General features: G+C 43.4%; 1 protein-coding gene across 3 annotated transcripts in view; it reads left to right on the top strand.

The window, feature by feature from the left end:
• The window catches only part of GLIS3 (GLIS family zinc finger 3), a 521,995-nt gene extending 515,623 nt beyond the window's left edge, over positions 1-6,372 (top strand). For all 3 annotated transcript variants that reach the window (XM_066368078.1, XM_066368077.1, XM_066368079.1), the window contains 2 exons: positions 1,270-1,452; positions 2,085-6,372. In XM_066368078.1, the coding sequence (XP_066224175.1) occupies positions 1,270-1,452; positions 2,085-2,221 (320 nt within the window). In that variant the 3' untranslated portion in view covers positions 2,222-6,372. The remainder of the gene's footprint in view (positions 1-1,269; positions 1,453-2,084) is intronic.
• Positions 6,373-23,745: the final 17,373 nt, after the last annotated feature.

Raw genomic sequence — 23,745 nt, 5'->3', positions numbered from 1 at the left:
CAATGAAATGAAGTCTGCAGCAGAACTGTAATTCTTCCTTTATTGTATCAAATGAAGATTTTATTATATATAATTTATTTATTTATTATTTATTTATTTTGAGAGAGTCAGAGAGAGCGTTAGGAACATCAAGCTGCTCCTATATGTGCCCCACCAGGGTATGGAACTGGCAGCCTCCATGCTCCAGGATGACGCTCCAGCCAACAGAGCTGTCTGGCCAAGACTTAATTTTTTTTATTGATTTTTAGAGAGACAGAGAGAGGAAGGGAGAAGGAGTGGAGGGAGAAGGGAAACATTTGTTGTTTCTCTTAGTCGTGCATTTTTTGGTTGCTTTCCATGTGTGCCCTGACCACGGATCAAACCCACTACCTTGTTGTATCAGGACGATGCACTTAACCAACTGAGCAAACCGGCCAGGGCTCATTATTATATTTTTAAAAGCATACTGTACTCCAAGAAAGTAATCCATTGGCCTAAATCTATCATGAGGCAAAGAGAGAAAAGTAAAAGATAGGTCTGGAAGGTTATAGAAAAGGACCACATAGGCTCTAAGAAAAACTCCATTAAGGAAGAAAAAAATTTGAAAGAGATTAAAAAAAAATAGCAAAATGTTGATCATTATTTTCAAATTGTTAAGAAATCCTTTCACATATTTCTTCATTATACTATTTGTTCACTTTCAGTTTTCCCATTTACTGCAAAGATCAACAATAATAGTTAAGTAAATTGCAGTAATCCAACTATGAAATACTGTTTGTCTCTTCAAAACAATAAGGAAGATATAAATGTGTATGAATTTATTTGTTAGGATGACAGGTGAATTTATAAATCTCTGTTGCCTTTTTTAAAAAAAAACATTCTTCAGATTTTTACTAAAAACATATGAAAAACAGAATATAGAATAACAGAAGTTAAGGAAGATGCATTCAAAATCTGGTGGGAGAGCCTGGGTAGGAATGTCCTTTGAAGGTCAGGCCTTCAGGATCCAGGACTCTTCGGAGGGCCTGGGCAAAGTAAGATGCCCTCCAGCTTCAGGTATGAGAGCAGGAATAAAATTTCATAAGTCACAAAACTTGGAAAGCTCTTGAAGCTAGAAGAGCTTCTGTCCAATGGTGCATTCCAAATGCTTGCTTAGAAGGTTTTACAGGTGACCTTAAGTGTTAAAGACATTTTGTCATGTGAAGCTAGGCTGGATGAGGGTCCAGTTGTGTTGGGATAATCTTTGGAAGTTTTGCTTTGCAGTAGCTCAAAGCCATGCTTGCATTTCAGGATTTTATGGGCAGCTGCAGACTTTCTGCCCCCCACATTATCCTGACTCTCAGAGGGCCATGCCGCCCAGCAGCTCCTGCAGTGTGGTGCCTTCCTTCGATGACTACCTGGTCCCCACGTCCATGGGCCAGGCTGGCTTTGATGTTTTCCACAGAGCCTTCTCAACTCACTCGGGCATTACAGGTGTGTTGGTATCTGTGTCTTAGAAATGTGGGCAGATTGGCAGGAGAGACCAGCTGGGTTTCCCATGACCATCTGGGCTAGACTTGACCCAGCACATAATTGCATCAAATCCTGTTGAATCTACCCCTGAAATGTCTCTTCCCTTCACCTGCCTCTCCAGCCCCACTTCCGCCCTCCTAGGCCAGGTGCCATCATGTCTCTCCCAAACTGTGGAAACAGCCTTCCAATGAGTCTCCCTAAGGCAACTCCTTATCTTGACCATTCTGCCTTCCATGCTACCATAGCCAATGCTTTCCAAAAATGAAGGGTGAAATGAGTGATTTTCCTGCTCAAATACCTTAGTGTCCAGTTGCCTAGAGAATAAAGTTTACTCTTCTCAACATGGCTTTCAAAGCCCCCGTGATTAGGCCTGATCAGACTGTCCAGGCCCCTCACATATGTCTCCCAATATACTCTGCACCTGAGCTTTGTCGTCACACTTGGCCCCACATTCCTCTCTCTCTCTCTGTCTTTGCTCCCTGTTTCTGCCTTCTGGACAGTTCTTTTTTTAAACCTCTCCATCTGTAAGAATCCCATCTTTCTTTATGACTGTGGCAAGGCAGGAGTTGACTTGTGCGTTTGTTCTTTTCCAGTGTATGACTTGCCTTCGGCTTCCTCCAGCCTCTTTGGAGAGTCTATTCGCAATGGGCCTGAAGACACCGCATTCTTGCAGATCAGCGCTGTGGACCGCTGTCCTAGCCAGCTCTCCTCTGTCTATACTGAAGGCTAGAAGCTCCCCTGGCCTCCACTACCACTGGCGTCCAGAACCTGTTTGTTGCTTGCCACCTTTTGTATTCTACTCTCATAGACTGCATGGAAAGGATGTCAACCGAATCAGCAGAATCTGCGAAGTCACAGATGTGCGTTTGGATGGGTCTTTGGCAGGAATGGATGGTCAGAGCTGGGTTTTGCGGAAATGTTTGCATCTGCTCTTTTTTCTCTCTGGGTTAGCTGGTGACCAGCATGACTGTCTTTTCAAAGGAAATTTAGACTCTCACTCTACTGGATACCTGTTACTTCCTGGCTCTCAGCCCTCAAAGGACACCAGCGAAGTGATGTGCATGTGAAAGTGTAGTGTGGGGATCACCATTATGAAAACCTTAAATAGAGAAGGACAGCGCAGATTGCTGGAAGTGTAGTGGACTGCCTCACCCCTGCTCATCCTCACTGCTGGCAGATGCCAATCCAGGCACAAGGGAAACCCAGGCCCACAGCACAGAGCTCGCCGCTCATGGAGAAGCCCTGGGTTTCTGGCACCAGCCTGCACTTCAGGGAGCTGGCTGCCCCTGCTTTTCTCCTCTTAGATATCCCTGTGCTAACCAATCACCTTGCAGTGTTTCTCCAACAGCAAAATAAGAAGGTTCTGTCCAGTTTAGTCCCTCAGAAGGCACTACAGCTTGTTTTATATTCCAAAAATCTATCTTAGTTCTTTCATTTTAAAAGACTTGTTATTTACATTTACTTTAAAAGGAAAAAAAATATTTAGAAGTCTGTTCTTTGGATGCAAATAATTATTGTAATCACCCCGGCCACGTACTTTCTGCCACAGCTGTGCAACTCTGCCCGGCCACGCCTTGCAGCACCTGTGAGCACTTGTGGGATGTTAGTTGTGCATTCAGCAAAGGCTACCTGAGGGAACGGGGTGGGTGCACCCCCTTCCCAGTGCTGCAGCAGGGACCCGAGAGGGTCAACTGTTCAGCAACTCCACCTCAAAAACGTTGTTCAGAGCAAAAGGTCCCGTGACTGGTTCACCCATCGCTTCCTCTCTGGTGCTCTGCCCAGGGATGCTTTGGAAGAAGTGAGCACAGGACACACCAAGTTATGGTCCTAGGTTTTCTTGAAAAAACAAACTGGAGATGCCCTATGTCCAGTTATTTTGCACAACCTCTGCTCCCCTCCCTCAGGATGTCTACCATCTGTCTCTGTCTGTCTCTCCCCTATATATTCCTCTTCCTTTTTGCCTGGTTACCACTCTCTTTCTGACTGTGAGTCAGGCATGCCCACATCAGCTCTTAGCAGGTCCAACCTAAGGCAGGTCGAGGAAACAGTTCTGGAAAGGTGGACAGAAGAAGGCCACCATTTTTTTCTCTCTGAAACTGTAGTTTGAGGGCCTGGGATTTTCACAGAGCACTTGGCCTTTTGATATCAATCCTGAAGAGGAATCCATTTTCTGTAGCACCTTTATAAAGCTTTAAAAAGATCCTGAGTCCTATGGCCTAGGGTAGGCTATAGAAAGTGGCCAAACCCCAAAGACACCCAGTAAATTGTCATTCCAGTGCGGTCAGATTTCACGCTTTCTTTTATTCTCTTTTGAGAAATGTTTTATGAACAAAAGTGAAACAATGCTGTTTGTCAAACAGAAATAATTAGTCTTCAATATGACAAACAGCTTAGGGTCAGACTTGGGATCCAGTGACGGTTGTATCCTGACAGATGGGTCCTTCCCGTCTGGCTGCACAGTCAGTAGTACTCTGCCTGATTCTGGACTTCATTCAAACATGTGGTAGAATGAGGGGAGGAAAGAACTAAGTCCATCTTTGCAGTGCCCTCAGTCTGTCTTGTTTCTCTGACTATTGAGCTCTGATCTAAGGAAACGCATCATGCAGATGTCCAAGTCTGTGAAACAAACGTGTTATTCACTGTACGAAAATCTGCTCTACTTTCTGAAAGGAAGCACATCAGGCTCCCTTTCCAAATGAGCTCTCAGCCTGCACGTAAAGTACCACCCTCCTCACAGAGTCTGTGGGCTGTGTCAATCGGCCTAAGCAATGACACCCACACACTAACGCTGGCCTTTCCCATGTATCCTTTGACACACTCTGGGAAGAAAAGGAAGTTTTTTAGACAGACAGTCTTAAATCCTTTATTGAGGAACTCAAAAGACATTTCATTTGTGCGATGAGGAGGAAAACAATGAAAAGGCAAGGTTGTTATTGCAGCTGATGTTGTCACCCTGCCTGTGGCTTTATATAATTTAAAGTGGGAAGGGGGAGGACAAGAACAGAAGCTGAACCTCAGAAACGGTGGATGTCACCTCCTGTTTTGGCTGGAGGAGATGCTCCTGTGCCAGCCTCTGGTCTTAGCCTGGCCTCACGGGGACCCTGCCCCTCTCCCGCTTCTCCGTGGCTGGAGGGAGCAGGGCAGGTGGGGCGGATGGAGCCAGGCCACAGCGGCACCTGCGGCCCTCCTTCCTCAGCAGGAATTTGGGCCGGCCCCTCCAGAAGGCATTCCTGTTAGCCGAGGAGGAGCAGCCCAGTGCTGCCAGCGGTGCTGAGAACCCTGACATCCCCCTCAGTGTTTCCTGATGGCCTCAGGACAGGACACTCAGGTTCCTTCTAGACTATTCATGCTGTCCTTAGGGTCCAGAATCTCACCTGACCTTAAACGTTTCTTGCTTGCTTTCATATTGCACAGGATTTATATATGCTTTCATTATTATGTTTGAAGCAGTAAAAACGGAATGTCCAAAACTTCATTCCCTTCCATTTCCTGGCCTTTTTGGTCTTGATATGTAACCATTTTCATAAACATCCAAACAGAGATTGTCATTCCCCCTTTTTTTAAGTAAAACTTGGTGCCTGTGAAAATATACGCAGCCCAAAGCTAATTATCTTATTACATTAAAAAAAAAAAGTCAGTGTGCCTGGAGACATTTTATTTGTTGCATTGTCTTAATTCCCTAAAGGGATTGCATCAAATTGTCAGTTGTAATTTAGCCTCTAATGAATTGTTAAATATTATTTAAATATTTACTAGTTCTGTGAGGTCCCTTTATCCATGTCTCCCCCAAATTACATAGTTGATTCTAAAACAGACACTAGGTCTTCAGTGGATCACAGCACGGCTTCCACTGACAAAGCCGAGTGCTTGGTGATGTTCTGTTGCTAATACATTACCAGCTGTCAAGCACATTGGTGTACTGGAGCGGAGGTGAATGTTTGTCTCCTCTATCCAGGAACCTTGGCTTTTCAGTTGCCTTGAAGTATTGGGAATAATGATTGTAAATGTCCGATTTAATTTTTTGGTGTTTTATTGGACTGTTTTGACCATGTCATTTTATAACAGCATTTTTTAATGGCACTTTTTGTTGGTGTGGAATTTCTGCGGTTACATGTTTGTTTGTTTCTTTGTTTTTTTGCAATGGATAAAGCAAAAAAAAAAAACACTCATTGGAGAAATGGCGAATGTAAAAACGAAGAGATTTATTTTGTATAGACAGCAGAGCATCCTGTGTAATGTTGCTGACATAAAGCACTTTGGGGGGAAAAAGTGGAAATCTGTTTTCCATAAATCACACAGACTCTTGTACATAGTTATATACACTCACGTAGAGGAATGAACTGCATATATCATACTGGATATGGGGCCGATTTTACTCTAAGGGCACATCTGGTGCTTATTGTCATAAATCTTTTAAAGAATTAGGTACACTTTTTTTCTATTAATATGTATAGTTTTGTGATTTGTCACAGTTATGTTTCATATAATCATAAGTTATTTTGTCTTGTTTCATGAAGTCCTTTTTTATGTCAAAAGAAAAATGAAAGGATTGTGCACTTGGTACAGAATAAAACTGGAAATCAAGGATGTGCCCGCCCGCCTGAAATCCTCCCTCCGCGTGTCATTTTAAAACACAATGGCAACAACTGTTTTGGGGTGTTTTTTTTTGTTTTATTATTTTGTTTTGTTTTACTATCAGCCTCCTTCATATTGGGATGGTAATTATAATTAAAAGCAGATGGGGTGGGGGAGGGAGTGTCCAAGGCCAGCTTGAAAATGCCACATAGTTTTGGGCCAGAGCTGCAGCCTGGATTTAATTATAGATATGAGGATGAAATGGCAGTAAAAATGAATGTGTCCCTGAATCCTTTACATGTTGGGAGTGTCCATAAATAAAACATGAAGTTTTATTTCAACAGATTTAATTAAAGCTTTTATACATGTTTTATTGGTTATTCTATTAATCTGCTTCACAAACTGGATAAATGTGTGCTAGGGTTTGGGGCTTATTTGTGCTTTTTCAGTGTAGTGCTACATCATGCTTCAGAAATGCCTTGCGTGCTTGGTCCTCCAGGTGATAGAGCTCCATTAGTGGAGTAGGCATTCTCTGTCCAGCTTTGCTAAAACCCTGTAGAGAATGATACAAGCATCAGATTTCCTCTAGCAGATACTCTGAAGTCTTCTGATTTCCTAAAGAAGAAAGGGGCAGTTACGATTTCTTTGGTTCCTTGTCCTGTCCACTCTGCAGGATGTGAAAGGCCACCCCACCCACTGGCTGAGATGCCCTTCCAACCTCAGTTCCCATCTCTGCAGATGCAGGGGCAAGGAGAAGTTGGTCAGGATATTCTCACACCTGGCTGGCCAGTTAGCCAAGCACAAAATCTCAAAGATAATCACGTTATCTCAAGGATTATTCTTAGAACATTGATTGTTTTCTCACTACATGTGCAAGACCTAAGAATTGCATTAAGGGAAGACACCAAGCAGAAGGTATGATGGCTCCCATGCACTTAGTCTGGCTCCGCAGGGTGCTGGAGGGCAGGTGTGGTTCAGGGTTTGGGGATTGATGCTGTGCTGACCGACAGAGAGCTTTTCTGCTCTTTAAAAGGAGGCAGCTGTTGGGAGTTTATTTGGTCCAACCTCTTTGGAGCATAGTTTGATATTAACTGGTAGAGTTGATGATGTACATAATCCACAATTTAACATTTCCACTCCTCTCCAGAGATTTTTGCTTAAGTCAGTGATGGTTCAGATACAAGATGTTCATAGCAATGCTATTCATAATAGCCAAAAGCTGGAAATAGCCCAACTGTCCATCAAAAGTAAAATGAATAAATGACCTGTGCTAAAGCGATACAGTGGAATACCATGCAGCAAAGACAGTGACGGAACTATGGCAAATATAGCATTATCCTATTAATATACAGTTCAAAAACAAGCAAAATTCAAGTACAGGAGTCCCCCTTAACCTAGGTTTTACTTTCTGCAGTTTTAGTTACTGGCAGTCAACTCCAGTCCAAAAACATTTAATGTAAAATTCCAGAAATAAACAATGAGCTTCCATTCATGGGGGAGGGGAGGCTTAAGTTTTAAACTGTGTGCTATTCTGAGGAGCATGATGAAATCTTCCAATCTCTTGCTCTGGCCTGCCCTGATGGGAATTGCCCCTTTGTCCAGCGTCTCCACGCTGTATACGCTCATGCCTGTTACTTGGTTATCAGATTGATTGTGAACATCACAGTGCTTGTGTTCAAGTAACCCTTGTTTTACTTAATAGTGGCCCCGAAGTGCAAGAGTGGTGAGGCTGGCAGTTCAGATATGTCAGAGAAGCTGCAGTGCTTTTATGTACTGCCGAGAGCCGCCTAACGCTTCCTCACAATGCCTTTGTTTTTAACTCATATCATCTCAAATTGTCACAAGAAGGTGAGTACAGTACGATAAGATAGAGAGAGAGAGAGAGAGAGAGAGAGAATGAGCACACATTAAAATAACTTTTATTGTAGTATTTTGTTATAATTGTTTTATGTTATTTTTAGTTAATATTTTTCCGTGTCTAATTTATAAATGAAACTTTACCAAAGGTATGTATGTATGAGAAAAAAAACATAGTATATGTAAGGTTCAACCATGGTTTTAGACATCCACTCGGTATCTTGGATAAAGGGGGACTACTGTATGGAGTTGAGGTGGTAGAAGGATAAAGGACAGCAAGGAAGATACCACAAAGGTCCAAATACTGACTTAATTAACTCTGTTCAGGAAGAGAGGACACCGAGGTGATGACCAACATGTTTCATTTCTTGACCCACATATTAGTTTATACATGCGTTTGCTTTATAATTTTTTTAACTTGCATATATGTTTTACAGTTTTTAGTTTAAATACTAATAAAGATAAAATCTTATGCCCCCCTTACTCCAGGGGCCTGCAAACGTTTTATGCAAAGGGCCAGAGAGGACAGATTTTAGGTTTTGAAGGCCATAGAGTCTGTCTCAGCTACTCAACTTTTCCATTGTAGCCCGAAAGCAGCCATGCACAATGTAAACACATGGGTGTGTCTGTGTTCAATAAAACTTTATTTATGGACACAACTTTGGGTTTCTTATAATTTTTAGATGTCGTGATATATTCTTTTGTTTTGATTTTTTTTTCCTACTTAAAAATGTAAAACAAGGCCCTGCCAGTGGCTCCGTGGATAGAGCATCACCCTGCCATATGGGCGTCCCGGGTTTGTTTTCAGTCAGGGCACATAGGAGGATTGACCATCTGCTTCCTCCCCTCTCCCCCTCCCCCTTCTCTCCCTTTTCCCTTCCTGCAACCAGTGCCTCCATTGGTTCTAGCATGGCCCTGAGTGCTGAGGATAACTTGGTTGGTCCTAGTGCATCAGCCTCAGACACTAAAAATAGCTCAGAACTTGAGCAGTGGCCCAAAATGGGATGCTGGGTGGATCCCAGTCAGGTGCATGAGAGAGTCTACCTCACTACCTCCCCTCCTCTCACCTAAAAAAAAAAAAAAAGTAAAATGAATCCTTAAGTCACAATCTGTGAAGAAATAAATAAAAAAAGTGGCAGGCAGGATTTATCCCATGGACCCTAGTGTACTGACCCTAGTCAACTGAAGGAATACTCCCTGGCTTTTCCCATAAATATCCACCCAAAGAAAACTGCAGTTGGGAGCCTCTCTGATGATTCTTTTGCTACACTGGGCCCTGTTCCTAGAGGAAATTCATGAGTTCTATTGACTTAAGCTGCTCTTTGTTTAGATTCTGGGTTCTGCTTCCCAGGATACAGATGAATGTTTAGAGCCTGAAGTGCCATTCGACTGTATGTCTGGATTTGAGATTTTTAATAAAAGGAACTGAGCTTAGAGAAATCTGTGAGAATTGGAAAATGAGCACCCATTCTTTCCAGGCTAACCAAATATTTGTTGGCTCTTGGCAGCCATAGCCAACCTTTTCCTCTGAAATGCAGAGAGCTTATAAGTAATGGGAGACTTCATTTTTTCTCAGGCCATAGCTCTTGTGAAAAGCTGGAGCTTCCTCTCAAAACCTGCAGTGTTCTCAGGGAGAGGAGAGTCAGGGTTTTATGTTCAAAGACTCCACTGAGAAATGGTTGGAGCAGAGTCAGGAGACTTCAACAGAGCTCATGGTTTGTACCCCTTCCACACAGCAGGAAAGCTGCTCAAACCCCAGCATCTCCTCTGGCCCCAATTCTCCACAATGCCTAATTTCCTAATTCCAAAATTTGGGGTTTTGTTAGCCCTGATGACGCTGCCTCTCAGCTACTTGGAAAATGAGACTGAACTCACATGGGTGCAACTTTGTGCTTCTCTTTGTATCTCTAGCTTATGATGAAATTGATAGTTTCAAAATATGGTTATTCATGAGTCCTGGGTCATTTGCTAAATCGTAGTGTGGACTAAATCCTCTCTAGCAGGTCTCCCTCGTGGTTTTGTGGGCTTAGATTTGTGTATTGTGTGTGGTTCTGATATTAAAGCTGCTGGGAACACAGTAGTCTGGGTAACATAACCTGAATTTTATAAAGAGAAGCTTAACCATGAGCAAGCTCAGAGCCTATCCGATCCAACCACATCATGTGACAGAGGAGGAAACTGCTGTCATTCCCATTCATTCATTCACTTATTCAACATTTATTGTATAAAATAAATAGAGGTAGAAGTCCTTCTTTTCCTCACAGAGCTAACAACAAAGGGGTCCCAAATATCATCTGCCTGAGAACACTGCCTGAGGTGCTTATTAAAAATGCACATTCTAGAGCTATGGAATGCACACCTCCGAGCAGCTAAGTTGGAGTTTTTAGGAGTAAGACAGACGCATCTGCATTTTTAATAAACTTTCTAGGTAGTTGTCTATACAAGTTAAATTTGACATACACACCCCTTGATATAGTGGAGGAAGGTAGCCATTAATAGGACAGAAACAGTATAGTAAGAGCTAAGCAGAAGAGGGGCTTCCACTCCCTGCCTGAGGACACGAGAGCAGGGCCAGCGTTTCCTGAGGGCAGGATGATGCCAGAGCCAGTCCTGATAGTTAAGTCAATCTTTAAGAAGCAAAAAAGCAGCGGAAGTATGGGCCAGGGATGTGCAGAGCCACCAGGAGAAGGAAAATGACTTGCCAGAGTCACCCAACAGGCTAGTTGGAGAGTTAGAAGTGGTCCTGTGTCTGAGCTCTGAGTGATTCTTCTCCTCCCTGAGCTCCGGCCTTTCCTGAGACATAGGGCACTGTTTCCCAATCCAGCAGGGGCTGGTGTGTCATTAGTCATTCTGCAAAAAAAATGGTTCTGCTGTCAAATTAATTTGGAGAACAGTGGGTCAAAGTTACAGGGATTCTTTACTTTGGGACCTGTCAAAGCCTACTATGTTTACTAAAGTATATTATGACTCTCCAAGAAAGAGTTCCAAGAGGAAGTCTATTGACCATAGAATCCTTTTGCCAAAAAAATATCTTGTTAACCCTATGGAAAAGAGTTTGAAAAGTCCTCAAAAAATTAAAAATATAATTACCATATGATCCAACAAATCCCCTCTTAGATATATACTCAAAAGAATAGAAAACAAGGACTAAAAACAGATGTACACCAGTGTTTCTAGCAGCATTATACACAATGGCCAAACTATAGAAAACAGTCCAGATATCCATCAACTAATGAATAGATAAACAAAGTATAGTCTGTATATATGTTGGAATATTATTTAGCCTTAGGAAGAAAATTCTGACACGTGCTGCAACAAGGATGGGCCTTTAAAACATTACTTAAAGTGAAATAGGCCTGTCACAAAAGGAAAAATACCATATGATTCCACTGCTATGAACTACCTAGAATAGGCCAATTCCTGGAGACAGAGAGTAGAATAGAGGTTACTGAGGGCTGAGGGAGGTGGCAATGGGGAGTTACTGTTTAATGTGCAGGATTTCTATTTGGGATACTGAAAAATTTCTGTGAATGGATAGTGGTAATGATTGCTCAACATTGTGAATGTACTTACTGTCACTAAACTATATACTTAAAAAATGGTTAAAATAAGCCCTGGCCGGGTAGCTCATTTGATTAGAGCATCTTCCTAATATGCCAGGTGCAGGTTTGGTCCCCGGTCAGGGTCCATAGAAGCATCAACTAATGAATGCATAAATGAAACAACAAATCGATGTTTCTCTCACTCTCTCTCCGTTCTCTCTCTAAAATCAGTAAGTAAAAAAAAAAAAAAAAAGATTACAGTAGTAAATTTTAGGTTATATATATTTTACCACAAAAAAATAAGGATAATATAAACAGAGCACTAAATAGGGTACCTGACACCTAGAAGACAATTTAAAAAGTGTCCCTTAGGCCACACTTTGGGAATGCCAGCTCTGGGGGCAAGTGAGAGTAGAGCCCCGAGGAGATCAATACTTACCCCTGACAGGCAGATGTTCTGAGCATGGAGTGCAGTGTCTGATGTACATTTTCAGTAACTGAGGAAGGGAGAGAAAAGGATGTCTGTGTGCTAGAAGGAGGAGGTAGGGATCAAGAGGGAAATACAAGAAGCACACCCAGCCAATCCCAGTGGAAACTAATGCCGAGATTTGGATTTCATTCATTTGTTCAACAACTGTTTACTGAACTCCATACCCAACACTGTGTACCAGTTACTATTCTGGGTGCTAGGGATACTGCAGAAAAGAAAGCATACCATCGTCCCTGTCCTTAGGGCATTCTATCCTAGCAGACTGGCTCTTCATATTGTTTATTTTGGTTGTTTGTAAAGTTTGAGGCTCTGGGAGGACATTGAGTTAGAAGTGGTTGGGTTCTCCAGGAAGCAGACCGTTGGGAGTACAGAACAATTGTTGGAGAGTGACACCTGGAATAAGGGAAGGATGGAAGCAGGATTGAGCAGGTGCCGCCATCACACTGTGATGCCAATGAGACGCAGGGCTCTGTCCATACTCTGAAACAAAGACTCCTGTTACTCAATGAAATAGTTCCATGGGTGGAAATAGGCCATCATTCAATCTTCTTGCCAAAGCCACCTTAAGAAAGATGTGTCTTAGCTAGCAGTGTGTGTGTGTGTGTGTGTGTGTGTGTGTGTGTGTGTGTGAGAGAGAGAGAGAGAGAGAGAGAGAGAGACAGAGGGACAGAGAGACAGAGATACAGAGAGACAAAGGGACAGATACAGACAGAAAGACAGAAAGGGAGAAGGATGAGAAGCAACAATTCTTCATTGCAGCACCTTAGTTGTTCGTTGATTTTTTTCTCACATGTGCCTTGACCGGGGGGGCTACAGGAGAGTGACTGACCCCTTGCTCAAGCCAGAGACCTTGGGCTCAAGATGGTGAGCCCTGCTCAAACCAGATGAGCCCAAACTCAAGCTGGTGACCTCGGGGTTTCGAACCTGGGTCCTTCACGTCCCAGTCTGATGCTCTATCCACTGCACCACTGCCTGGTCAGGCAGCTAGCTCTGTCTTGATCATTCATTGCTTGAGGTTCTTCCAGGGAACTGGAAATTGTTTATGCTTCAGAGAACCCTGAAGAAGTTAATGCTGGCAGGTAAGCACACACTGTAGCTGGGAATCTGAGCAGCATACTTCTGTCTGCCTGCTACGTTGGGCACTGGGGAAAAGCACAGGTACGCCATCATTGTGTCTACCACTATGCAACCAAGAACATATGGGCACATATACTCACACACACTTTTGGAAAGGACTTCCTGCTTTTTCTCATTCCAGGAGTCACGGCTTTAGTATCAGGTAAAACGTGTTCTCTGCCACTTACATACTTTCTGGCATCAGAAATAAGTTCTTAATTGATGCTTCTTTGAACTCATTTCTTCTTCTGGTGGGAAGATAAGTACATAGATTACCTGACACAGTCGCAGGCATGTGGAAAGTACTAGATAAGGAATAGCTGTCACCTCTTTTAAATTCCTCATCCTGCACTCAGAGTGGAATGGTCAAAACAAGGGTCATGGTTCTGAGATCAACACATGGAAGCAGGAAAAAAATGAGCTAACATGGAGTACACGCGAGTCCTAAACCCTCCAGATGCTGCTGCTGCAAAGGCCTGTCTTTATCTTAAACTCGGAGCCACTGGTAGCACACACAAATGCCTCATTGGCATCTACCTGGGACCATCAGAAAAGATAAAATCATCTTTAGAGGCAAACAAGAGTACCTCCCGTGCTGGGCCCCGTGCTGCAAAGGCTTTGCTCCGCCCACCTTCAGCCACACTCCACACCACTGAGTGAGGAGCTCATGTGAACAGTGGTAGCTCCTCACTCAAAACCCACCCTCCTTCCACTTCTCGACCCAACCCAGACATCTGTGATCACAGGACCTCATGCTGCTTCCAGGGCCAGCACAGGCTTCTCGAGCCCATACTTCCAAGAGTGAATCAGGTCTCCTGTGTGTACATCCCTGGGCCTGACGGGTGGCCAGGGAGTGCCTGTTTGTGAGACTGTGGATGGAACTAGACCCGGAGACTGAGCTCTTCATATGCGAACATGAAGCCTCCACGCAGCTGAAGATGGAAGCAGGGGTTTGAAGAGAAGGAGGGTGGGTCACAAACAGAAACCAAGGACTGGCTCCCTCGGTGTCACCATGCACTGGGCAAGAAATCTAAGGAGTCTCTGGTCGTCCTAAATCAACCATGGCCTCTCAGGTTGTTGTAAAAGTATATTTGTTAAGAAAGAGGGAGAGAATATACTTTATGTAACAGTTTTTTAATCTTTCTTTGGAATTCTTAAATATTTAGATCTGTGAGTTTGTAGGCCTCCACTTGTCATCTTGTCCTTGGCCCTTAGAGACAGACCTGGGAGGATTCTGAGAGCCTGCAGTCAGTGGACCGCCGAAGTTCCAGGAGAGAAGGTGGGTGGTGCCCATTTTAAAGTCCATGAAACCTCTTTCAGGAGTGTCACAACGTCAGGACTCAACAAATACCTTAACAGTTGCCAGAAAACAAGTGGTATACAATGCTAACATTTGTTGTAGTCTGATACTTTCAAAGACAACATAATGCATTGTTATTTTGAATCCAAGAGCTTCCTGATTTGGCTGTGCCCTTCAGTCCACAGTGAACATCTGTAGACCATGTCCCTGAGTCTAGTACACAGAACATCTGTAGAGCTCAGGTCTTTTGTGCTGTCTGTGTGTATAGCGTGACCCATTTACTGCAGAGGCACTTTATGGAATTCCCCTTACATCTGCATGGCACATTAAGCTAACAGTCTCCCCAGGGTACTATGGGGCACATCTGTGTAGTTGAACTACACAGCTGGGTCTCCTGTCATCAACTCCAAATCATCTTCTCTCTTCTCCCTGGCATATACCCTGTGCTAACTTCTGCTTAGACTTTCAAAAGCCATTATCCTGTCCCAGAAAGGATTAAGCCTGAGGCCAAAAGCCCCTGATGGGAGAGGCCCATTTGTGATGCAGGTCCCTGTGGCTGCCTGAGAACTCTAGCTCGGTCCCTGACTGCTGTCCGATCTTGGTGCTTTCCTTGATACTGCAGAGAAATGGAAGATGCAGATCAGTGGCTTATCCAAGATAACCTCTAGGACATGCGACAACCAGCCTGGGAACTTCTGTTTCCTCTGTGATCATTTCTCTTCCTCTGTCTCCACACCTTCTAGGACCTTAGCCCTTATCAACACCTGACTTGCCTGAGCTGAGCTGTTATTGGGCAGACTTGCCCACAGTCCACGATGGAGGCAAAGCTGCTGTGGGAAATCCTAGGGTCTTACTTGGTTTTCCCATCTGCCGTAGATCTCAGGGTGCCTAGCTGGGCTCTGACTATTGTACATGAGATCAGCACTGCTCCAGTCACGTAAAAATGCACCGTGATGAGGGTGGCATGGTGAGGTTTGAAGAGCACTAGTCCAAGAGTTTTGAGACCAGTCCGAAGTAATTTCTAGTTGGGTGACTATGGCCTTGAGCTCCAGAGTAAGATGGCCGCCTAATCCACTCTGTCTTTACCACTTAAATTATTTTGATTATTCTGAACCTCAGTTTCTCCATCTATTCAAGATCACACCTGAATGACGGTGTTTTGGGGAAACTCAAGTGTCTGTCACCTGGCTGGCCCGTATTAAATGTCCATTTCCCTTCACCACCTGTAAACTCAGACAGTTTGTACAGCTCTGACGTGTTTTTGTGCTGTCGCCTGGGCTTCCTATCCCAGCGTTTTCTCTAGAATCCATGAACGATTTCCCTCTTGGGTTCTTTCCCTTTTCAGCCCAGCTGTGTTCATGCAAAGTTTGCTGTGTAACTGTTGTCCCTTGCCTTCCCGGCTATGAAAGACTTTGCAACCAGGGTCAGTCCAATTGGTGGCTGGTGCTATCAATGATTAACCAGAAGATGGATGCAGGAAGAGACCTGTGGCAGATCACCTTCTTTGCTGTCTGAGAGAGCTTCCAGGAGAGCTCTGAAGCCAGTGGCACCTGGCATCCCGAAATATGGAACCCACAGGGACTATGCCAGCAGGGGAGCCCTCTCTCAGAGGTGCTGGTCTCTGCTGGCCTTACTGGCCCTGGGCTGCAACCTCAGGACAGGTACGGAGAGCAGAGGACAGGGCGGGGTGGGGAGCACGATAAAGTCACCCTGTCAGAGAGTGAAAGGGCAGTTCTGCATAACCAGACAGAAAGCAGCAACTCTTACTTGTTAGTAACAAAAGCCAACCTGAGTGTGCTTAAGTAGTGAAGGGAAAGTTACTGAAATGACACAGGGTACAAATGTAAGGGGTTCTCAGAAATGGAGCTGAAATGCTAACCTTGCTCTCATTCTCTCTCACCTTTCATTTCTGCTCATTTTGGCTGGGCTGTCCTATTCTTCTATCTCGACAGACCTGTTGCCTTTACTTCTCTCATACATATCACTGACAAATGCTGCCCAGCCCACACCCCAAGGCTTATATGCCTTACCCACACACAGAAAACACAGTCTCTCTCTGAACATAGATAAATAGACGGAGAGAGATGTATATGCAGATATAGACATAGGTAATGAATTGTATCCTATTCATCAAGATTTCAAATCCCAAAGAAGACCCTCTGAAATACTTATCTTGCCTCAGATACCCACTCCTGGTCTGATCAATTACTCCTGTCACTTGGTATATTACTTGACTGAGACTCCCAAATGAGGGAGTGGGGGACCAAGGGGAATCTCCATGATCCCAGCATATGCTCTGAAAGGTGTTCACGGCCACCTAAGAAGTTGGGCCTCTTTGAGAGCCAGAATCATGACTCTTAACATGAGGAAGTGCTCAGTAATTCCAGCACTGCTGTCTACCAGTGGTAAAGAGAGGAAAAACCAAAGCCAACAGGATACTTATCAAACATGACTTGACTGACACCTGCCAGGCCAACCTCCTTCTCCCAATAGTTCCTCAGTATTTAGTTCTCCTTCTCATAAAGAAATAGAGCTGCTTGGGGGAAAAAAGAGTATGGAGAGAGAGTTTGAGAAAGAGGGGGAATGAAAGTTAGTTCTGGTTGACAGAGCAGTTTACTTTCTCCTCTGTAACTTATGTTTTCTATCTCAATACAGTTTAGAAGTAAAGTATCATCGGACTAATTTAAGTTTTTCTTTATTACTCCAAGGCAAATTTTTTTTTATAAATAAATTTTTATTTTAATGGGGTGACATCAATAAATCAGGGTACATATATTCAAAGAAAACATTTCCAGGTTATCTTGTCATTTAGTTCTGTTGCATACCCATCACCCAAAGAGAGATCGTCCTCCATCACCCTCTATCCAGTTTTCCCTGTACCCCTCCCCCTCCTCATCCCCCTCTCCCTCCTTCCCTCCCCCCACCCCCTGTAACCACCGCACTCCTGTCCATGTCTCTTAGTCTCGCTTTTATGTCCCACCAATGTATGGAATCCTGCAGTTCTTGTTTTTTTCTGATTCACTTATTTCACTCCGCATAATGTTATCAAGATTCCACCATTCTGCTGTAAGTGATTCGATGTGATCATCTCTTCTAGCTGAATAATATACCATGGTGTATATGTGTCCCAACTTCTTTATCTAGTCTTCTATTTTTTTTACAGTGATTAAAAGCCTTTAAGCAAACTCTTGGCCAATACAGCAAGAAACCATAAAAGAGCAGTGTCCTTAACATGTTCACCAAGTCCAAGTTGGCCCCATCAGCATGCCAAATCCCTGAAAAATGCAACCCAACCACAGTTCAGTCTGTTAGGATCTGTCACAGGGAGCAGGAGCCCAGGAAATGTCCACATCCAGGAAAAGTACACATGGCACTGGAATTGTTGTCACCATTCTATACTTTGCAGCTCATGTCCAAGTCCCAATGACCGCTGCTTCTAGCTGGTAATGATTCAGGTAGACTGGAATAAGCCATTTGCAGCATGTATGGATATGGAGCTTCTGTTCTCCTCTGCCTGGAGAGATGAGACCAGGTTGCTTTTCCCTGGAGCTCTGCGATTGTGGCATGGTAAAGAGAACCTTGGGATACACTAAGCTGGGTGGCAAAGGTAGATTCATAAAAAAGTTGGCAAAAGGGGGAGAGAGAGCTCTAAATTAGGAGTAGGTCCCAGCCTGAAATATGAGTGAGGCATTGAGGTAGAAGGGATAAAGGAAACACTATATATTAAGCAAAGCAGCAGCAAATAGGACTATCAACACCCACAACAGAGATCTTTGAGGGAAGAATAAAAAATCTGACTATTCAGGCGAAACATAGTTAAGAGGCCCTTGTGCAAATGAGATCAGTTTACCTGCTTCTTGGAAGAAATACCCCAGGCTCGTCCACAGTGTTGTAGATGGGGCCGACGGCCCTGGGCACCTTCAGCCTTCAGTGGCAAACCCCAGCATTCTGGGCAAGGTTAGGTCATAGGTGGCTGGAGCAGGGCTGGAAGAGACTGAACCCTCCCTTAGAGGAGCGAGGGGGAAGCCTACCTTCCAGTGTCCCTGTTTCCTCACAGCAGAGGCATGTAAGCCTGGCAGGCTTTAGCTCAATGACCTTCCTTTCCACTATTGAAGCAGGACCCAGATGGCATCCTATGAGACCCTTTTGGGGCATTGGAGCCTTTAATACTCCAAGGCAAATTAACTACCCCTTTGACAAATGTTATCCTCTCCATCCACTGGCATTATACTTGCCATTTAAAAGCTGGTAATGTGTGTGTTTGTGTGTGTGTGTGTGTGTGTGTGTGTGTGTGTGTGTTGTGGGGGGAGTCAGGGGAGAGGTTTTAATGGGGAAAACATTTTCTATTGATTTACTTTTCAAAATGTGTGGTGCACATATGCGATGGAGGGGGGAGATGCAAATAAATACAATTGGGTATTTTCTGAACTATTAAGCTTTACACAAATGAGGGCACACACCACAAGGGGTTTGAGCACGTGTTTCCAGGGTACTTGAAGCCTGAGACTGAGAGAACCCCAGAGGGATGTTGTGAAGTTTGAATGAGTGGTTGTCAAACTTCGAATGTGTATTTGAATTACGTGATGATCTTGATAAAACTCACATTGTGAGCCAGTGGGTCTGGGGAAGGGCCTGAGATTCTGCATTTCTAACAAATTCCCAGGTGATGCCGCTATTGCTGATCTAGGATCCCACTTTGAGAACCAAATGCAGAGACCAGAGCCGGCACCAAAATCAAAACATGGACGTCGCCATACAGATCATCCCACCGATTTGTGAAGACACTGGCCACACCCACGCGCAGGCTATTCCCTTGTGCAGTCTGCACCCATTCTGTGTGCTTCGGTTTATCCATCTCTGTGTTGTTTTCTGTTTGTTTTATGCAAAGAATGGCCCTATATACGCCAGGAAGCATGAAACCAAAGTAGGAGGTAAATAAGCTACAGGAGACCCATTCCCATGTTTGCCTCTTCTCTGCAGTTTGCCCTGGCTACCATTTCTGAAGAATAAGTTGTTCTGTACTGCCACAGGGTGTGGGGTATGCCCTCCAGAAGGGATACATTATAATTGTTATTTACTGATGTCTCCACTATCTGGTGAGTTCCTCAGAGAGAGAGCTTATGACTTATCACTGTATTTTTTGAGCATAGCAGATACCGAATAGGTAGGTACTTTTTTTTTTTTTTTTTTTTTTTTTTTTTTTTTTTGTATTTTTCTGAAGCTGGAAAAGGGGAGAGACAGACAGACTCCCGCATGTGCCCAACCGGGATCCACCCGGCACGCCCACCAGGGGGCGATGCTCTGCCCCTCCGAGGAGTCGCTCTGCCGCGACCAGAGCCACTCCAGCGCCTGGGGCAGAGGCCAAGGAGCCATCCCCAGCGTCCGGGCCATCTCTGCTCCAATGGAGCCTTGGCTGCGGGAGGGGAAGAGACAGAGAGGAAGGAGAGAGGGAGGGGTGGAGAAGCAGATGGGTGTCTCTCCTGTGTGCCCCGGCCGGGAATCAATCCCCGGACCCCTTACATGCCAGGCCGACGCTCTACCACTGAGCCAACCGGCCAGGGCAGGGTAGGTACTTAATAATAGATTATTGAGTTGAATTAAGTTACAGGCCAATAAAAAAAATTATTTCCAAGCTCTTTGGAGAAAGTGGAAACTATGGCTACTGGTGTAGAAACGGGGCAGGGACAGTTCTAGAATACAGAGCTGTGAGAGAGGCTCACTTATGCAGGGGACTGGTGTGTATAATGTGAGTGGGTATGTGGAGAGAACGGTAAGCAGGAGACAGATCTTTAGGGCCTGTGGAACCCCCATCCCCAACTAAAGAGTTTTGAATATATCTTGTTATATTTGGAGAAACATAAAACAATTTTAAGCCTGTGACATGATCATGTTTGGGTTATAAACAGAACATTAGCAGCAAAATAAAAAATAGATTAGAGTAGATTGAGACAAGAGGCAAGAATTTAATGGTCCTTGGGTTGATGTTTAATGGACTGAGGGCAGGTGTGCAAATGTGCCTGCCTTTCTGGTACGATCTGAGGGTTGCCCAAAGATGTTCAGTAATTTTTCTTGAATTTTGAGAACACATTGGGTTACATTTAAAAAATGGGCCTCTCCTCCAAAAATATGAGACATTTATTTTGTATTGAAACATCATAAATGTATTTAAAATTCTAGGCATGACCATTTTGGCAAAATGAATTTCCCATCATCCTGCTTGATTTTACTTCCTGCCTTTCATGAAATCTATGTATAGAGAAAGCAGGAGACTTCCCGCTGGGTTCTGCATTTTTGTGCATCTGCTGTCCAATTTACAACTTGTGAAGGAGGTGTTAATTAGTTGGCAGAAGCACCTGAACAGAGAGTACTGGGTTGGCTGAGGGGGTGGGAAGGTCTCTGGCATTTCCTTATCCACAGAAGCAGAAGAAAGGAAACTTGCATTGCTGTCCAAAATGGCAACCTCCAAGCCAAGGCAGGTACTTCTTTTCTCTAAAAAAAAAAGAGTCTATTTCAGGGTTTATGTGATTAATATCAAATTAGTAACAAATGCTAATAGGAATTTTTTTTTATACATACTACTCTCTGACTTTTAAAGATCTTTCAGAGAAACATGGGTGAGTGTTTTGCTATTGAGTAGGATAAAATCAACACCGAAGAAAGAATAAATGAATTCCCACCAGAGGAAAAGCAGAGCACATGTCTTCCAAGAGAGAGGGCAGTGACCCAGAGCCAGGTGAGCCTCAGAAGTGCTGGGTGGAGAAGGTAAGTCACAAGTCCAGGTGGAGCAGAAAGGACTTTTCATTCATGGTCAATAAAAACAAGTTGGCTGAGTTTAGGTAGGTCGTTCCCGGCCACCATTTGTTGGGGAGGTAGAGGGTAGAATAAGGCTAAATAAAGATCAACCATGCTGTCTTCAATTTTTATGTCAACCAAACTTGTCAGAACTCTGTAACTCAATGTGGACAAACAGTAGATAAAACAAAATGAAGATGGAGTAACAGGATGTCATCCAGTAAAACGTGTTCAGTTTAGAGGGGGCACACTGAGGTGCAGAGGAGAAAAAGAACTTTCCCGAAGACCATCATGGTGAGATTATAGCTTGAACTTTGGGTTCCTGACTTTCTGCCCATTACTCTTTCCAATGCATTGTCCTGTTTTTCCAAAGCTCTTGAGAGCACAGTTGGGTCCCAAACAGAAATTCTTAACAGCACTGAGGTGATCATGAAAAGGAAACAAAAGAAAAAGTTGGTGAAATGAAAACTTGCAGTTAGTTAATATTGCATGTACCAGTGTGGCAGAAGACATTGGGTAATAATTCAAAGGTGTTCAGTTTCCACATAAAGAGAATATAGAGAGACCTCTTACTTTCTACTTTGAAAAATGCCACAGAAACTTCATAAAATACAACTTGCACCGAAGCAAGACAAAAAGGGAAAAGCAGCATAAATTGAGCTTCTAGCACGCTCAGCAAGCACACTTTCGGCTGCCAGGGTAGAGAGTACCTGAACAAAGACAGGAGACCCTTTTTGTGCCAGCGTAGGATGGCTGCACCTGACTCCTGGTGAAGCTGAAGTGTCCGAATGAGAGAAAGACAAGCAGAGTGGAGGAAATTCAAGGAGGACTACAAACGAGGGCAGGCCTCTCTGGAAGATCAGAAAGCTCCAAGCTCTGCTGCCTCCTCCAGCAAATTCTAATTAGCCCACCAGAGGACAAAACACAATGTCTTCCAGACACGCAACCCAGGGAGAGAGGAATTCTTGAGATATATAATTAGGAGCAATTAGCAAGGGCTAGAGGGGAGTGGGATAGAGTATAGACCAGGCTCAGCTGGGTAATCACTACCCTAGAGAATTGTGGGAGGTGGCTGCTGAGGGCTGGTCTCAGCTGACTTCACCATGGGCTCTATGTGCAAAAGCTTGAGGACAGAGATTGGAAAATTAAAAGGAACTTCCTTACTCAAATTTTCCAAATATTTTCTCTGTCAACTGTTTTAAAGCTCTGGTTTCCAGACCAGTCTGACACATAGTAGATTTTCATAATGTTTACTAATAAGAAAATACAGTAAAATGAAATGGTGAAGGAAATCCATGCATTTCCTGTTCATCTTCATGCCCTATATAATAAGTTGTAGGGATATTGGCAGAAGTAGAGCAGAGTACCTTTAGTTACATATAAGGCACTTCTAGTTGTTTTGTACTAGCCCTAAAAAGCCCATGAATCCAGCATAATCTTTCCATTGCTTGAAGATTTATTAGGTATAATTGAAAGAGAACAGAGCTAGGGTCTTCTCTATAGTCTATTGGAGCAAGAGCTCTTTTGGAGAGGGTTGGTTCAAATCCAAAATCCACTACTTACTAGCTGTGTAACTTTAGCAAAGCAATTTGATCTTTTTGGGTCTTGGTTTGCTCATCTGTAAAACGGACCTGACTTATACAGGTTGATGTAGGTATTAATAAGAACATGTATCCAATAGGCTTTCATGAGAAACCCAAAGCAGCAAGCTAATACATTCTTTTACCCGAATGTGTGTTTTGGAATCAGTTAATCTTGGAAGACTCATCAGAAACCTTTACTGCTCAAAATTAGACATTCTAAACCTGGGAGATTTACTGGATGTTTTATGGCCAAGGAGGATGTTTGGCAATGCCAAATTTTAAAGATTGTTAAGTTAAAATTACTGTGGCTAGGCTCTGTGCTATCAAACTTTGAGGCCATGCTTCCATTTTTTGGAGCACTTCTAATTTAATGTTGTCCACTCTTTTTGTGTAATTGCTGTAAAATATACCTAATACAAAAGTTACCATTTCAACTATTTTAAATTTTGTAGGTCTGTGGCACTGAGTACATACACATTGTTGTGCCACCATCACCACTATCCATCTTCGGAACTTTTTCATCTTTCTAAACCGAACCACTGTAACCATTGAACAATAGCTCCCATTCTTCCCTCCCCTACCCCCTGGCAACCACCATTCTACTTTTGGTTTCAAAATACTTATGAATTTTACTACTCTAGAAATTTCATATAGAAGAGGAATCATAGTATTTGTTCTTTTATGACTTATTTATTTCACTTAACATTTCTTCAAGGTTTATTCATGTTGTAGCATGTGTCCAAATTTCCTTCCTTTTTCAGGCTAATTATATTTCATTGTATATATATACTATACTTTATTTTTATTTATTCATTCATCTGTGAATGAATACTTGGATTGCTTTCACCTTTTGGTTATTGCAAATAATGTTACTTTGAAGCTGGGTGTACACAATTTATATTTTAAGAAAAAGATCTGTCCCTGTTCATAGGTGCATGTTTGATCTAACTCTGATAATAACTGGGTTGGGTTTTCCCTTCAAGCACTTTTCCTGCCTGG

The sequence above is a fragment of the Saccopteryx leptura genome, chromosome 2, assembly GCF_036850995.1.
Source record: "Saccopteryx leptura isolate mSacLep1 chromosome 2, mSacLep1_pri_phased_curated, whole genome shotgun sequence".
In the NCBI taxonomy this organism is placed as follows: Eukaryota; Metazoa; Chordata; class Mammalia; order Chiroptera; family Emballonuridae; genus Saccopteryx; species Saccopteryx leptura.
The sequence above is the reverse complement of the archived record's forward strand: the minus strand, read 5'-3'. Positions and strand labels throughout refer to the sequence as shown.